This window comes from Rattus norvegicus, chromosome 1, assembly GCF_021556685.1.
Source record: "Rattus norvegicus strain SHRSP/BbbUtx chromosome 1, alternate assembly SHRSP_T2T, whole genome shotgun sequence".
Classification (NCBI taxonomy): domain Eukaryota; kingdom Metazoa; phylum Chordata; class Mammalia; order Rodentia; family Muridae; genus Rattus; species Rattus norvegicus.
The window spans coordinates 146,353,236-146,370,063 of record NC_141534.1 but is presented as its reverse complement, the minus strand read 5'-3'; the positions used below and the strand labels follow the sequence as shown (position 1 = coordinate 146,370,063).

Genomic DNA, 16,828 nt, shown 5'->3' with positions numbered 1-16,828 from the left:
GAAATACTTCACTAGTGTGAGTATACATGCACATACATCACATGACCTGTGTCGCTCTAAGTGAATCTATTTCTCTTCTTCTCCCTGCATAGATGACCACAGAGGGCAGAAGAGGGTGTTGGACCCCCTGGAACTGAACTTTGAGATAGCGATGAGCTGCCTTGTGTGTGGTGTGAATTGAACCAAGATTCTTCTGGAGGAATGGTCAGTGTTCTGAGCCACTGGGTCATCTCTCCAGCCCCCTCACCTGGATCTTGATGTGTAGCTCAGTATAGACTGAAATTCACTCTGTAGCCCAGGCTGGTCTTGAACTTGTGATTTTCCTGCCTCAGCCTCCCAATTGCTAAGATTACAGACATGCACCGCCTGGTCTAATTTTTTCTTTTGTTTTGGGTCTCTCTATGGAGCTGGGCTCCCCTGGGGCTCACTATGCGGGCTGGGCTGGCATTGAACCCACGGTAATCCTCCTTCCGTGGCCTGTGCAATCTGGGATTACAAGGCCTGGCTCCACGGTACTTCTTTTCATTGTTATTTTGTGATGCGTTTAGCCGGTCTCTGGTGGATGGGCACCTAAGCTGTTTTTAGCATTTTGCTATTTCAAATAATGCTCAACATACATACCATCTCCTACACAACTATTTCTGTCCCTGGCCATGAAAGAGTTGCTGAGTCAATGACATATTTGCTTCCATTTTAACACACATTACTTAGTGTCCCTTTGAAAAGTCAGATCAATTCAAACATGCATTTTCTTTTTTTTTTAAATATTTTATTTATTATATATTTGAGTACACTGTAGCTGTCTTCAGACACACCAGAAGAGGGCATCAGATCTCATTACAGATGGTTGTGAGCCACCATGTGGTTGCTGGGATTTGAACTCAGGACCTCGGGAAGAGCAGTTGGTGCTCTTAACCTCTGAGCCATCTCTCTAGCCCCCATCAAACATGCATTTTCACCTAGAAAGGTACACAAGTGTTGCTTTATTCTTGCTGTAACTAAATCTGTATTAGCAAATCATCTGATCTTTACCAAAACTGGGGAGAAACCGGTGAGAGCTAAAATCTGACTCCACACAGGAGAAAGCAAATGTAAATGGTTTACAAAACCTGTTTTAAAAAATACTCTGTCTAGCCGGGTGCAGTGAGCCCCTGCTATCCCAGCACACAGAAGGGTCACGAGCTCAAGGGCAATTTGGACTACATGGAGAGATCTTGTCTTTAAAAAAAAATGAGGGAGGAATTCTGGGCACGGTGGTACATATTAATCCCAGAGCTTAGGAGGCAGAAGCAGGCGGATCTCTGTGAGTTCAAGGCCACCCTGGACTGCATAGTGAGTTCCAGGCTTGCCAGAGCTACACCTTGAGATCCTGTCTTAAAAAGAAAAGGAAGTGATGACTGAGAATGTATCTTGCTTAGCCCTGGGCGCCATCTTCAGTGTCTCATAAACTACCTTTGTGTTGTAGGACTGCAACCCTAGCACGTGAGCAGAGACAAAAGTATCCGTGAGGTAGTTTGAACAGATACGGTATACCTAGATGCTTATGACCCCCTTCCGGCCATCGGTGATTCTATCTACCTAGCCCCAGCAGGTGTCAAGCTCTACCAGGGCTCGGGTAGAGCCCTGGTACCATTCCATGCCAGCTAATACCCTCATCAGTTGCAGGGCATCTCAGACCTCATGTCCCTTGAGGCTTCTGGATCCCCCTGAACAAGGCAGGCAGGGGAGTAAACCCACTGTAGCACTCCTCAGAACCACTTCCTCAAGATGGTGTCAGAGTAACTCTGGAAATTCACAGTGGTCTTCATTGTTCTAGGACTTTGGGCTTGGCCACCCAGTGCCTCCAGCCCTGGTGTCAATGTGGGGGGGGGAGAGTGGGAGGGTAGGGGTGACCTTTATCATATTCTCGAGTGTGACAGTTCTAGAAAGGCTGCTCTTTCGGCAGCTTTGTGCTCCTTACCACCATGCTGACCTGACTCTCCTCATGGCTTCCAGACACCAACATGGACTGTTAGCTATACTGAGAATGATATTTTCCCCTTCTTTTTCTCCCCCAACCCCCGCCCCCAAGGTTCGGTGTTGGTACTAAAGCTGGTTTATGAGCCAGCAATGTAGCTCAGGTGATAGAGTGCAGCACACACACCCAGTGCCGGGGTTCACCTTTCATTCTAGCACTTTGGAGGCAGAGGCAGGTGGATCTCTAGGAGTCTGAGGCCAGCCTGGTCTACAGAGCAAGTACCAGGAGATCCAGGGCTACATAGAGAAACTCTGCCTTGAGAAAAACAAAATTAAACAAAACAAACAAAACAAAACAACAGCAGAGATGTATCTCTGGCTGGCACGGTATGAGTACCATTATGGCAGGCTGGTCTTAAGCTCAGGGCAATCCTCCTGCCTCAGGCTTCTAAATGCTGAGATTATGGGTACGGGGGGAACACACCAACACTTGGCCTTTAGTTATTATTTTAGAGACAGTATTGTGAAAGTATTTTCTCTGATTCATATATTCCCTCTGGATCAAGGAGACAGCTTCTGACAGACAAGAAGCTAATGAAATTTATAAGGCTCGGGAAGCTGGGAAGGTTACAGGCTTCCCAAGGCTCCTTTGCAAGCGTATCTGATCAGTACACGGTTGCTAAGGGAGAGGAGAGGAGATTCTCTGGTGGAGCTGACTGCAAACTGGGCAGGGCACTCCAGAGACACAGTGTCACCATGCTGGAGTAGGCTTTTCAGAGACGCAGTTATTTTGAGTCACCCAAGCTCCTATAAGGAACTGCTCACCCACACTCCTGTAAATAAATAACTCCAACAAACTCATGTATTCACCAAGTTAGGCTTGGACGGAGTTTTTTTGTTTTGTTTTGTTTTTTTTTTTTTTGGCCTGACATTGGTGTCCCTCCAGGAAAAAGTCACATAGTACAGGGTCTCATCACATTGCTCAGGCTGACCTTAACGCTCCTGGTCTCAACCAATTCTCCTACCTGTCTTAGTCAATGTTGTATCGCTGTGAAGAGACACCATGACCATGGCAATTCTTAGAAAAGAAAAACATTTAATTGGGGCTGGCTTACAGTTCAGAGGTTGGGTCTATTATCATGATGGCGGCATACAGGCCGACATGGTAGCTAAGAGTTCCACGTCTCCATCTACAGGCAGCAGGAAGAGAGCAAGCCACAGGCCTACTTGAATTTCTGAAACCTCAAAGTCCCCCCTCCCCTACCCCTCTGTAACATGATTCCCTCAGTGAGGCCACGCCCACTCCAACAAGGCCACCTGTCCTAATCCTTTCAAATAATGTCACTCCCTATGAGCCTATGGGAGCCATTTTCAATCAAACCACCTGACTGAGCCTCCACAGTAGCTGGGCTCTATGCTCAGCTAAAGCCTTAGACATTTTGAAGTCACTTCATGCCAAAGGGTCATTAGCCACCACGAGGATTAGTGTTCCTGATGCCATCAGATCAGGAAGTAATCCTCAGTCCTCTTCTGAGAGTTTCCTTCCAGGGGCTCTCTCAGAACAACCATCCCAAGGAAAAAGCGGGGTGTGATGGCCATCCGTCGAGATGGGTGGCATTGTTTCTTTGTGAAATCAATTGGTCACGGTAGAGAGGGGGCCAGGCCTGGAGGAACCTGAGGCTGAGAGACATGGAGGTGACATTAAGCGTTGCCTGATCTAAGGCATGTGATAGATTTTCTTTCCAGAGCAGGCATCCTCCATTTGCATTTATTGATGGCCCCGTTGATGGATGGGTCTGTCCCTCCTCTGGCATCGTATTTCATGTTAGGTTTGCCTTCCCCCTGAGTGCGGCCTTTGTTTTCTCTCTATTGCTCCTTGGCATGCATGTGTGTTTTCCTCAGGCTAGTTCACTGCACTGGTGTCGGTTCAGCATTCTGTGGCTTCTGGAACCCCCAGCATGATGACCCATCTGCATGAGATGGGTCAGATATGCTAAGCTGTGACCCAATGCATGAATGCGCTCCTGCATGTTCTGCTCCAAACAGAGCTTGACAAAGTCTATTCTCTTCAGGGAAGGTGTGGGGGGAGGGGGAGCCATATTGGCGTGCCGTAATTACATGCATTGCTTTAGAAAAAAAAAAAAAAACACTCCTGAGAGAATTTCAATTTTTGACTAGGGTTAATGAAAAACAAATCTTTCATTCATGATTTTGCCTGCCTGCTGACTGGAAGAGATTTCTACACACTAGCTTCTGGGTCATTTTTTTTTTTTTTTTTTTTTAGTTAAAGAAAAAGATTTATTTGTATGTGTATGACTGTTGGCCCACATGTATGTCTGTGCACCATGCACATGCCTGGTACCCATAGAGGTCAGAAAAGAGTGTCAGATACCCGGAATTAAAATTAGAGACGGCTGTGAGCTTCCATATGGGTTCTGGGAATCAAACCTGGGTCGAATGGATTAACAGTCACTGAGCCATCTCTTCAGTCCCTTTCTTAAAATATAATCTCGGGGCTTGAGACCCCATATGAACAACAATGCCAACCAACCGGAGCTTCCAGGGACTAAGCCACTACCCAAAGACTAAACATGGACTGACCCTGGACTCTGACCTCGTAGCAATGAATATCCTAGTAAGAGCACCAGTGGAAGGGGAAGCCCTTGGTCCTGCCAAGACTGAACCCCCAGTGAACGTGATTGTTGCGGGGAGAGCAGTAATGGGGGGAGGGGAACACCCATAAAGAAGGGGAGGGGGAGGGGTTAGGGGGATGTTGGCCCGGAAACTGGGAAAGGGAATAACAATCGAAATGTAAGGGGTTGGGGATTTAGCTCAGTGGTAGAGCGCTTGCCTAGCAAGGCCCTGGGTTTGGTCCCCAGCTCCAAAAAAAAAAAAAAAAAAGAAAAGAAAAGAAAAGAAAAAAAAAAAACCAATCGAAATGTAAACAAGAAATACCCAAGTTAATAAACATGAAAAAAAATATAATCTCACTCTGTAGCCCAGGCAATTCGGACACTCACTAGGTACCACAGGCTGGCTTTGAAACTGTAGTAATACCCTGCTCTCAGCCCCCTAAACCTGGGATCCTGGGCGTGGCCACCACACCCTGCCCACCTTCCGCCTTTCTTCTTTCTTACAGTGCTCTGGTCCGTCCTTCACAGAGCCTGGGTACCAGATGGAGGACGTTTCTCGGCTACCATCTCGCTTTCTCCGTGTGATCTCTGCTTTGCTCCTTGGTGTCATTCGCTTTGTGTCCTGCAGCACAGGAGTGGGCACACGTATAGGAGGGTATTGCTGTCCAAGGTGACGGGTGACAGCTCTGTTAGACAGGAAAAAAGAGAGCCCATGCTGTCAGTTCCATCATCTCTCATAAGCCTGCCTGAAAAGGAAATGATGGTCTTCGTTTTAAAATGTGACTAATTGCCTGGCCTGGTGGCGCACACTTTTAATCCCAGAGCTCAGGGGGCAGAAGAAGATGGATCTCTATGAGTTCTAGGCCAGCCTGGTCTACACAAAGTAAATTCCAGGCTGGTCAAGGCTACTTAGTGAGACCTTGAGTGTGTCTCAAAACAAGACTCAACAACAACAACAGCAACAACAACAAAACCGACCAATCAACCAAAAAACAATACAAACTAGAAACCACCATCAACAAAAACAAACAAACACCTCCCCATACGTGACTAGTGGCTGAGGGAGTGAATTTAAATGTGCAAATTTACTTTTAAAAGTTATTGTTGTTTGGGGATTTGGAGACAGACTCTCACAGTGTAGCCCTTGCTGGCCTGGTACCCACTATATGGCTCAAGCTAGCCTCAAAATGTAGGCGTTAGGATGACAGGCATGGACCTCTATGATCAGCAAAGGCGATGCCGTTTTTCTATGTCATTTAGATTGTATTATCTATGGTTTAGGCTGGGTGTGCAGCTCGCTGGTTGAACACAAACAGCCCAAGTTCTATTTTCAGCCCTGTTAAAATACAATTTAAGTAGCTACTACGTATAGCTAGCACAGAGAGCAGTGCAAATTTAGAACCTGTGTGAAGGGACGATGACCCAGGAAAGGGGAGGAAGAGGAGGCACAGAGGGCAGGTGCTGATGAGCCCAGGACTTTCCAGAGGAGACAGAGAGCAGTCCTGCCCAGAGGACCTTTGTCTTTCTGGGGAATACAGAGCTGCCTGGCAGGTCAGACATAGGCTGGGGTTGACTAATTGCAGACACCCTGCCTAGGGTCTATTAATATTTTTAGGGATTCACAAAACTCTATTTTTGGACCTTAATTGGGAAGACTATTTGCCTAATGTTCATAAAGTCCTGGATTGAACCCCCAGTACCAAATAATCCAGGCGCAGTATTGGCCCACACCTGTGATCTTGGTTCTTGGGGAGGTATTATAAGAAGAAAGGGGGGGCTGGGGATTTAGCTCAGTGGTAGAGCGCTTACGTAGGAAGCGCAAGGCCCTGGGTTCCGTCCCCAGCTCCGAAAAAAAGAACCAAAAAAAAAAAAAAAAAAAAAAAAAAAAAAGAAGAAGAAGAAAGGGGTTTGAAGTTATCCTAGGCTACACATCGAGTTCAAGGCCAGCCTGAAATATAGAAAACAATGTCTTTTGAAAAAAATTATATTTTGTTAAAGGAGGAAGGACCCTTAAGAACAAAGCGAAGGAGGCCACTATCTGTTACTAATACGTGGGAGAGAGAGCTTCTTCCAAAGCTTACACTGCACCCTGGACTCTCGTATCTCCATTGTTGCTGCAGCAGGGACACCCCTGGCATACCAGAATGCAGCCACCTGAGCCAAAATTTGGCACAAAGGAGTCAATAAAACAAGACGACTTCCCAATGATTTCCGCGTCAGAGGAGACTCCCGGGTGCAGGCTGAGAATAAAAGGTTTGCAGATACTCTGGAGCAAAGGGCATATGGGCTAGAGAAGCGATCGATCAGAATCCTTGGGAAGTGGGAGGCAAAGTAATATTATGTCCCCAAGACTAGGAGAGGGCCAGCTCTACCTTTACAAACCACTGGACCCTGACTTTTACTTCTATTTTGCAGAGGAAGAAGTGCAGGCTCAGAAAGGTTGAGGAACTTGCGGAGATTACAGATTTAGGTCTCCCTTGCTGCAGATCTGACACCCATCTCTCCACCACCACACGCCTCAGAACTCCCCTAAGCCATTGCGGAACCACCGCCGCGGGAAGGGCCAGCCATGAGGAACCACCGAGTGGTTCTTTTGGCCCTTCCCTCTTCTCCCTTCCTGCTCCCTGAGAAAATATCCTTCCAGAACAGATCCCAAGAAAGATCTACAATTTCTGAGCTTCAACTGCCGCTTTTTTGTATACTGATATATTTTGAGATCTCTGTATAGTATAGATGGGGCCCGAACTCTAGATCTGTCCTAGACTATAAGGACATGAAGGACAGTAGTCATTTCAAAAGCCCCTTGTCACTGCACACGGTCTGACAGTCAGGAATGAGGCTTGGCCCCTTTAAGTCCCAACTAGGAACGCCCCGGGTTAGCAGCACGGTTCCGGGATCTACTAACCGGGAAAGCCAGCCGGTGCTGCAGCGACCTCCAAGCTCCTGTCCCTGAGGTGCCCCGCCCCACGCGCCGCCTGCTTCCTGGAGCTGCGGGGCCTCCGCGTGGGGAAAATGAGCCGCATCTACCACGACAGTGCCCTCCGCAACAAGGCGGTGCAGAGCGTGCGACTGCCCGGGACCTGGGACCCCACCACCCACCAAGGGTAGGCTGTGCTCTGTCCACCCCGTTGCTGGCCAGAGATGGGTTGCACTTTCTTCCGCGGCTAGCCAGGGGTGGGCTGTGCTCTGTCCACCGGGCGTGGAACTCTGCTGCTGGCCAGGAGAACTGCCTGGATTGGCTGTGTCCGGTCCCTGGGGCCCTGGCCCCTGCTTTGGTCAGCAGTGTCCTGGAAGCATCCCTGGGGCCTGAGGCCTCTGTCGAACCTGAGTCCTGCTCAAAGACTGATCTAGGGCGCAGGAGGGATTGGGGGAGAGAAACTGGGGTTGCCAAAGCCACCCCAGGTATCCATCTGGCTCTTCCCAACGTCCCTGGCCGCCACACCCGGAAGAGAGATAAACTTGAAATTCCCGCCTGAACGCACATCCACTGGAGGGACTCCCAGACTCCCAAAGGGAACTCCAGAGACAATGCTGCGGTTCCCTCTGACCTCTGCCCTTTCCCCACACCAGGGCTCCAAAGTCTAGTCATTTGTCACACTGCATCCCTGGTGACCGGTGTGTGTTGTGGCAGGACCAATAGTGGGAGGTGGGAACATCTGAAGGTACTGGTCTTGCCCAGGGTAATAAGCAGGATGGGCAATTTCATTTACAGTCAGAAACAAGAAGTATTCTATATGAAAGAAGCCAGGCCCAGAAAACCAAATATCATATCATCTAGGAAGTGAAATCTAACGTCCAACTCGTAAGGTCTCCAGAGGAGGAGTTTTAGTTAAAGGAGGAGTGAGTTCTTAGGATCTAATGTCTACATAAATTTGATCATGTGAACCATTACACAATGCATGCACATCATGTTTTCTTGCCTTCAATATAACCTGTCTTTGTCAGTTAGATATTTTTGGAAAGAATTCAAGAGTATATAGAGGCAAGGAATCCTGACCCAGTCCCCTGTCCCCACTGTCTTCCACTGTCCCCACCCTCTGCCAGTGTTAATGGTTCCAAAAAAGAAAGTCCCCAGGGCCCAGGTTCTGCCTTTGTAAATTGTAAGGGGCTGGTTCTGCTTCCACTCTGTGTGGGACCCTGTGATCTTGGGCTAATTCCCACATTTCAGAGTCTCTAATGTTTCCTGCTGTATGGTGACAATAGCCATTTCCTTGCGTTGATGACCATGTAGGTGTGAATGGGAACAGGAACATGAAGGTTCTTTAAAAGAGGCAAAGCCACATCTCACCAGTGAGAAGGGCTTACTGCGCTGTCAGAGAACCTGAGTTCAGTTCCCAGCATCCACATCAGGGGGCTCAAAACTGCTTGTAAGTCCAACTGTGGGGGATTTGGTTCCCTCTTCTGGACTCCACAGGCACCAGTACATACAAACATACAGTAATACATGCTTACACTCACACAGACACACATACTTACACATAAATAAAAAATTAATAAAAACACCCAGGCATGGTGGCTCACAACCTTAATCCCAGCACTTGGAAGGCAGAAGCAGGTTGATCTCTGCGAGTTCAAAGCAGTTTGGTTTACTTAATGAATTCTAGGACAGCAAGGGATACATAGGGAAACCTTGTCTTAAAAAGGGGGTGGGGGGGAATGGGAGGAGAAGCCCTTGGTCCTGCCAAGGCTTGATGCCCAAGTGTAGGGGAAGGTCAGGGCAGGGAGGTGGGAAGGGGAGGAAGGGTGAGGGAAAACTCTCATAGAAGCAGGGGGAGGGGGAATGGGATAGGGGGGTTTATGAATGAGAAACCAGGAAAAGGGTAACATTTGAAATGTAAATTAAAAATCCAATAAAAAAAAGGATGAAAAAGGAAAACGATTTATTGTACCATAGATACTTGCTCTGGTTGGGGTCTGGGAATTGCCGTTCAAACCATACATAACCAATCTTAGTTAAGCAAGAATAGTTTATTGCACACACATCATAACACTGGATGTCCAGGTCCACAGGAAGGAAAAACCTACCAATCCGTCCTCAGGGTAGGCTTTTTATATGAAAAACTAGGTTCAAAAGTTTGAAGGTGTTGGGGATTTAGCTCAGTGGTAGAGCGCTTGCCTAGCGAGTGCAAGGCCCTGGGTTCGGTCCCCAGCTCCGGGAAAAAAAAAAAAAAGTTTGAAGGCTATCGTTTTTTTTGGCTAACCACACACAGTATTACCAGCCAACCTTAAAGCTGACTGGTCCTGACCGAGGGTGGTAGTGGACCGGCACTGAACAGGGGAATTTCAGAGCATTGAGATAACGGGGAGCAAATGATTCAGCCATAACTTTTTGGATTACTAGTAACATTTTTTAATGTTAGCTGTTAGATAATTATTTCTGAGAAGTAGAGTCTGAGTACCTGAACTTAATTTCACCTTATGAGCAAAACGGAGATTTGAGTACAAAATGGCTACAGATATGTTAAAAGAAGCAGGCCTCAATACTCCCAAATTTGCTTAACTAAAAGTGTAGGGCCATTTATTTATTTATTTACAGCGTTTCGCTGGGTATCAAAGGCTTGGCTTTGAACTCACAGCAATCCTCTTTCCCTAGTGCAGGGACTATAGGCGTGTGCCGAGCCCAGCTGTACACATTGCTTTGTACTTAGTAAGTACTTCACAGTTTACACTTACCTTTGTACTTAGTAAGTACTTCACAGTTTACACTTAAACCTTTGTACTTAGTAAGTACTTCACAGTTTACACTTACCTTCTCGTCCCTGACCTTAGGCTAGCCCAGCACCAGAGGAGCACAATGAGGCAGCTGCTTGCTCCTTGTTTGTGGGTGAGAATCCTGAGGGTCATAATAATTCCCGGGGTGTTCATGGTGGTGGGGAGGCATCTCTTGGCCTTGGCATAGCCTGGGAAGGTTCTTTAAAGCCATGGAGGTTCTGATGGTGGAAGCAGAGCGTGGTCGCTCAGTTCCAGGCCTTCTCAGAGACAGGTGATGAGGAAACTGGGGTGAGACATGTTTCTGTCTCAGATTCTCACCCAGGCCATTAAACCCAAGGGTGGCTTTCCCAGTATTCCTTTCTCCCCTCTCATCCCCAGGGGAAGTGGCGTATTGCTGGAGGGAGAACTCGTGGATGTATCCCGGCACAGCATCTTGGATGCCCATGGCAGGAAGGTGAGGCTGTGTCCTGATTGGCCCTCACAGGGTCTCCTCCCTCACCTACATGATATCTCCTCGGGTTGGGTTAAGGTCCTGTTCCTGAGGTCACAGAACAGATTGCCACAGCAAAACGGGACAGGTAGAAAGGAGACTTACAGGGCCTTGCAGTGGGTAGCAGACAGGTGGGACGACATGGTTCTTGCAAGAAGAGCCTTTGCTACAACTGGAAAGACAGACCAGGCCCCAAACCCTATCTAGCCTGAATATACAGACCCCCATGCTGACATCTGGGTCTGCCGCTCCTGTATGACCTTTTGTCTTTACTTCACAGACTCCTCAGGTTGTGTTCACAGTCCACACAGTGCAGATGTCCACAAGCACTCAGCAACCATCCTGTACCAGCCTACATCTCCTTTCTGACACTAGTCCTCCCGCCCTCCTTTTAGACAGCCTCTTTTAGTGCTGACCACACTGTCTCCTGGGGCCTCGGTCTCCAACCCTCAGCATCAGGCCCTCCCGAGGTAGACTGAGGCCTGGTTCTTCAGCCTAGGTTGGCTATCCATCTATCTATCTATCTATCTATCTATCTATCTATCTATCTATCTATCTATCTATCTATCTGAGATGGCGGCGGGTGTGTGTGTGTGTGTGTGTGTGTCTGTGTCTGTGTGTCTGTGTGTCTGTGTGTCTGTGTAGACCAGGCTGGCCTTGAGTTTAAGCGATCCTCCTTCCCCTGCTGGGATTAAAGGTGTGCACCCTGTTTCAGCACATGCTTTTCTATTACACTCCATGAAAGCAGCCATGCTACCGGCCAATTGTTTTCATGCCCAGGGATCTTGCTACAACTCTTTAGATTGCAAGTCAGTAGGGGGGACACACCAATCTGGAATCTCCACCTAACCTGCCTAGGAGAGCTGTACCAACGTGAAGCTGGCTGGCCTCAGCTGGCCCGGCACAGACAGCTGTTCACCCAGACCCTTTCCAAACGTGTCTCTTGTGCCCTTACTCCCGATGATACGTACAACAGAAACCATGTCCTCTCCCATTTTGACACTGGTTCCTTGCAATGTCCCTGAAAAGACATGTTATGCTAGTCCCAGATAGGGGAAACTGAGGCATACAGAGCTTGGAGTGATTTGTCCCGTTGCTCTGTCTGTGGGGGTAGCAAACTGACTGCCCTCCTTTAGGTCATGGCCTTTCTGAGGCTTGCTGGCAACTTCAATCCTGCCTTGCAACCTGTGGGGACCTTGGTACTTGGATTACAGTTACAGGTCATTGGCTGTGGAAGCCTTGGAGTCAGGCCTTTTGTTGCCCTGCTGTGACTTTTGTAGCAATGCTATGTGTGACAGGTACTCTAGAATGTATGAGTGAACGAGTATTTAAATGAGGTGTCTGCCCAGCCTATAGAGCAGTGTATCCCAGGAATGGGATTCTGGGCCAGAGAATGAAGGGAGAGCCTGGGCTATGTGTTTTGGGGTATACAGGGATTGGAGTAGGGAGTGAGGTAGTCCCCTCACTTTTTCTTTGCTTCACCCAGGAACGCTACTATGTGCTGTATATCCAGCCCAGTTGTATCCACCGGCGTAAGTTTGACCCCAAGGGAAATGAAATTGAGCCCAACTTCAGTGCCACCAGGAAGGTGAACACAGGCTTCCTCATGTCATCTTTCAGTAGGTATCCTGGGCTCTTCTTTCCCGAGAGGCTGTTAGACTGTCCTGTTTGTCCCCTGAGATCCTTGAGAGTGGCTTCTCGGCACAATCGGCTTTGATGCTGTTTCTGGCTTGAGCATCCCTTGTTGGATTCCTTCCCCCTAGCCCCCCAGACCTCCCCAGTGCCCCATCTTAGTCCTGGGAGCCAGGCTAGCATGCCTAATGGCTTCCATTTTCTGAAGTCTGGCAGAATCACCCTCAGGCTTGGCTTTGGACTCTAACTATTATTGTGTGGAGAGCGGGCCAGATCCCAGCAGTCTCTGTTCTCTTACCCAGATGTTTGCTTTTGGACTCTCAGTCTGTCTGTGTGGCCTGTTAGTTACTTTTCTTGTTGCTATGACAAAATGCCTGACAAACCAACTTCAGAGAAGAAAGGGTTTATGTGACTCGTACAGCAGGAAGTCAGACAAGCCCTAGGGACCCTGCTGGGTACAGTGACATTCATACAAGTTTTCTGCAACCTTACTGATGTCTATTTTCCTGCTTGGATTCCTCCCTGAGCTGTTGGGAGTTGCCAGGGCTAGCCTGGAGTAGCCAGTGCAGGGTGCGGACCATGGGCTGGCTGCTGCTTCTAGAACCTGAGAGAACTCTGGTCACAGAGTCTCAGTGGGAAGGCAGTGGGTGTTTGAATATGAGCTAAGTCTTGGTTTTTATAATCATTAAGATGGGAATAACAAAACCAGAGACCCCTGCTGAGGGCTGGCTGGATGCCAGACACTGTGCTAAAACCTCAGCTTGCTTCTTCTTCTTCTTCTTCTTCTTTTTTTAAATCTGCATTGCACACCATTTTTATCCCCATTCTCCAAGGACAAAGAGAAAGCTCACTTGCCCTAGTTTGTGATAGACTCTAGATTCACTCCAGGTAGCCTGGCTCCAGAGTCCGTCCCATAAAGCCTCTGCTGTGAGATTCTCTAATGAGCCCTGGCAGGATAGATACCCTCCCCAGCTCCTGAGGTCCTCAGAGAACATTTCTTCTCCAGGAACACTAACACTTCTGTACCATATGCTCTACAGAGGTGGAGGCCAAGGGCGACACAGACCGGCTCACCCTGGAGGTGCTAAAGGGCCTGGTAAATAAGCCTGAGCTGCTGGAGTTGACAGAGAGCCTCACCCCAGACCAGACAGTCGCTTTCTGGATGCCTGAGTCAGAGATGGAGGTCATGGAACTCGAACTGGGGACTGGAGTGCGGTTAAAAACTCGGGGTGATGGCCCCTTCATAGGTGAGCAGTGTGACTCACTTTACCATCATTAAGATGGGAATAACAAAACTAGAGACCCCTGTTGAGGGCTGGCTGGATGCCAGACACTGTGCTTTGACCCAAGGTCAGGGGAGGGTGTGTGGTGGGTCTGGGCTCCCAGCTGGCAAGTGGTGGAGTTGCTGGCTCTGGAGCCAGCTCTAATGAGGTGGGGCCAAGGCAGTGGCTGAGGGCCCCATGAATACCACAGGCCCAGACCCTTGTCTGAAGATTGCCAGAAGACTGTTACAAATTCTGTTTTACTCCCATCCCTTGACTCTTGTCTGTTCCAATACCCTACAGGGGCCCCTGGCCACCTTTCAGAGGCTCCCCATCTCTTTCGCTTAGAGCAATGGGAGAAAGTCAGATCTGGTCTCCCACAGGACATGACCTGTGACCTTGAGATTTACTCCTAAAATCTACGGTCAACTGCTCTGGGGCCATTAGACTAGATACACTAACTCCCAGGGTATCATCTAGCCCCTTAATTCCTGTGGCTGACCCTTGCTCTCTAGTGATGTGGGAGTCCCACCAAGAACCTTAGTGGCCACTCCAGAGAACAACCCAGACTTAGAATGGATAGCCTTAGGCTGACTGATCTACAAGGAGAAAGGCCACTGAACTTCTCTTCTTTCAGATTCCTTAGCCAAACTGGAGCTGGGGACAGTGACCAAGTGTAATTTTGCTGGTGATGGAAAGACGGGAGCATCCTGGACAGACAATATCATGGCCCAAAAGTCTTCAGAGAGGAACACAGCGGAGATCCGAGAGCAAGGAGATGGGGCAGAGGATGAGGAATGGGTAGGTGAAGGGGACAGCTGTGGAACTGGACCTGGCGCTGTGGTGTCTCTTAGTGGGAGCTTTATACATACTGGATACGGTCGAGGTCGAAGGAATGGAAGGCAAGATAAATTCTTGTGATCCCTGAGAGGGTGTTAGCATCACGGAACTAACAGAGGGTGGTAACCTAAGACTTTTCTTGCTGGAGGACCCTGTGCTATGAACAGACACAAAGCCCTAGAGAGGTATAAAATCAAGGGTGGGAAGAAAAGGTTACAGAAGGAACCGGGGACTGTCATTTAGTTTGGAAATATCCCTCTAGAAGTGATGCATTAATCATGGGGTGGTCCTTGAGCAACCATGTTTTCTCCTCCTTAGTCTAGACTCAGAAGCACTAATGTCTCCTGTGCTGAGGGTTAGCATTCTACTTAGTTCTTAGCTTAGATTTAATTGTTCATCTGAAGTGTATTCACATAAGAATTGAGCTGATGCCTAAAACCTCCAAATAGAACATGTAGAGTGAGGAAGCTGCAGAGAAATGGGGTATTCACTCAGGATGACTTTGACCCAAGGTCAGGGGAGGGTGTGTGGTGGGTCTGGGCTCCCAGCTGGCAAGTAGTGTTGTTGCTGGCTCTGGAGCCCGCTCTAATGAGGTGGGGCCAAGGCAGTGGCTGAGGGCCCCATGAATACAACAGACCCAGACCCTTGTCTGAAGATTGCCAGAAGACTGTTACAAATTCTCCTTTATTCCCATCCCTTGACTCAGCGTCTTTCTTTCTCCAGGACGATTGAGGTGCCTCCTCTCCTACCAGCGTCTGTGATGGTGTCACTGAGAAGTGGCCACGCCGACTTCTACCTTGGAGAGATCGGTCTGTCAAGCTGATTACCACTTAATACACTCTGCGAAAATCAAATCCAAGACCTCACTCAATACGCACCAAGGGTCCAGCTCTGGCTTTTATATGTCTGTGTCCTTCTTTGGATGCAAGGCTATTCCCCAGACCTATTGTCTCCTGTGTTCCTTTCCCTAGGTGGTGGACATGTACTGGGTGAGTCCTCCAAGGCACACAATTGACAAAGGCTCCTTGTCTGAGTGCAGAGGAGCTCCGGGAGTAGGAGAGCAGGCTCCTTTCATTCCTGTGCTTTTATCCTTTCCTTCCTTTCTACCCCGTGTGAGCCTTCTTGTTGTGCCTCTGTTCTCTTGTCCCTCCATCTTCTCTTCCGTGCTCCACTCCCAAGACACCACTTCTTTATTTCTATTTGGTTCTCAACCTCCATGGGGTTTCCTGCCTTAGACCTCTGTCTTGGGGTTCCTACTGCTCTGATAAAACATCATGACCAGAAGAAACTTGGGGAGGAAAGGAAAGGATTTGTTTTACTCACAGTTCCATAGAACAGTTCATCATCAAAAGCAGTGAGGGCAGGAACTCAAGCAAGGCAGGAACCGGAGGCAGGAGCAGGATCCATGGTGTGCTGCAGACTGGCTTGCTCAGCCTGCTTTCTTCTAGAACCAGGGCCACCAGCCCAGTAATGGTACTACCTACGACGGGCCGGGCTCTCCCCCATCAACCACTAATTACAAAAATGTCCTACAGTCGGATCTCATGGAGATATTTTCTCAATGGAGGTTCCCTCTTTCAGGGTACACTACCTTCTGTCAAATTGACAAAAAGCTAGTCAGCACAGACCTATCTGGCTGCTGTCCTAAACATGTCGTTCTTGGGAAGGCCTACAGCCTTTCTAGCAGTGTCTGGTTGGTCCACAGGTCTTGACTCATTCCACTGGGTCAACTTTATATATATGTATTTTTTTATTATTTTTTAAATAGTGCTGGTACTCAAGCCTAGCACTGCATGCTTGCTAAGTGAGTGACCTACCACAGTCTACACATACAGGTCCTGGACCATATTTTTTTCGTATGACTGTTTTTGTTGTTTTGTACTTGGAGAACTTGGGAGTACTCCAGGAAAGAATTCCTCCATACCATTGGGTTCTTGTCTGGTGTTAATGGTCTTCTAGCTGAGCCACAATCCCAGAAGAGAACCCCAGATTTTGGTCATGAGCATTGCCTCATTGGGTAGTGTGCCCCTGCTCAGCCCTGTGACAAGGTCTGGAATGGAAGTCTACATGTCCTGAGTTTCTAGCCAGGGTGTATGCATCCTGCCTGATCCTGGGAAGAAGGGAGGAGGAGGAGGACAGAGATTATTGATTCAACTTCATGTGTCAAACGCGGTGACATGTGCTTTCTGTGACCCGTACTGACAATACTGAGTTCTTCCTGATGCTAGTACTTATGTTAAGTACTTGGAGTACTCTGTCACCACAATTCTACAATGTACATAGGATTAATACCCCCATTTATG

At 48.3% G+C, this 16,828-nt stretch overlaps 1 protein-coding gene and 1 long non-coding RNA gene across 5 annotated transcripts; one reads left to right on the top strand and one right to left on the bottom strand.

The window, feature by feature from the left end:
* Positions 1-747: 747 nt before the first annotated feature.
* LOC120099870 (uncharacterized) lies at positions 748-7,540 on the bottom strand. Of its 4 annotated transcripts, none has more exons than XR_015651740.1 (3): positions 7,495-7,540; positions 5,071-5,275; positions 748-959 (listed from the first exon to the last, which is right to left on the bottom strand). It is a non-coding gene; the product is annotated as an uncharacterized LOC120099870 (long non-coding RNA). The 4 variants fall into 4 exon arrangements; XR_015651746.1 differs by having other exon boundaries at positions 5,094-5,275; XR_015651743.1 differs by lacking the exon at positions 748-959 and adding an exon at positions 3,036-3,636.
* Arpin (actin-related protein 2/3 complex inhibitor) lies at positions 7,524-16,355 on the top strand. Its single transcript, NM_001107530.1, has 6 exons — positions 7,524-7,693; positions 10,680-10,755; positions 12,278-12,410; positions 13,464-13,670; positions 14,323-14,486; positions 15,249-16,355. Exons 1-6 carry the CDS (start codon positions 7,602-7,604, stop codon positions 15,255-15,257), a joined length of 681 nt encoding a protein of 226 aa, NP_001101000.1. The 5' UTR covers positions 7,524-7,601; the 3' UTR covers positions 15,258-16,355.
* The last annotated feature ends 473 nt before the right edge of the window (positions 16,356-16,828 follow it).

What these genes read in the sequence shown, in the direction of transcription:
- Arpin (NM_001107530.1), top strand. Translation starts at nt 7,602, where the DNA reads ATGAGCCGCATCTACCACGACAGTGCCCTCCGCAACAAGGCGGTGCAG. An exon ending in GACCCCACCACCCACCAAGG is followed by an intron (nt 7,694 to 10,679) that starts GTAGGCTGTGCT and finishes TCTCATCCCCAG; the next exon opens with GGGAAGTGGCGTATTGCTGG. An exon ending in TGGATGCCCATGGCAGGAAG is followed by an intron (nt 10,756 to 12,277) that starts GTGAGGCTGTGT and finishes TGCTTCACCCAG; the next exon opens with GAACGCTACTATGTGCTGTA.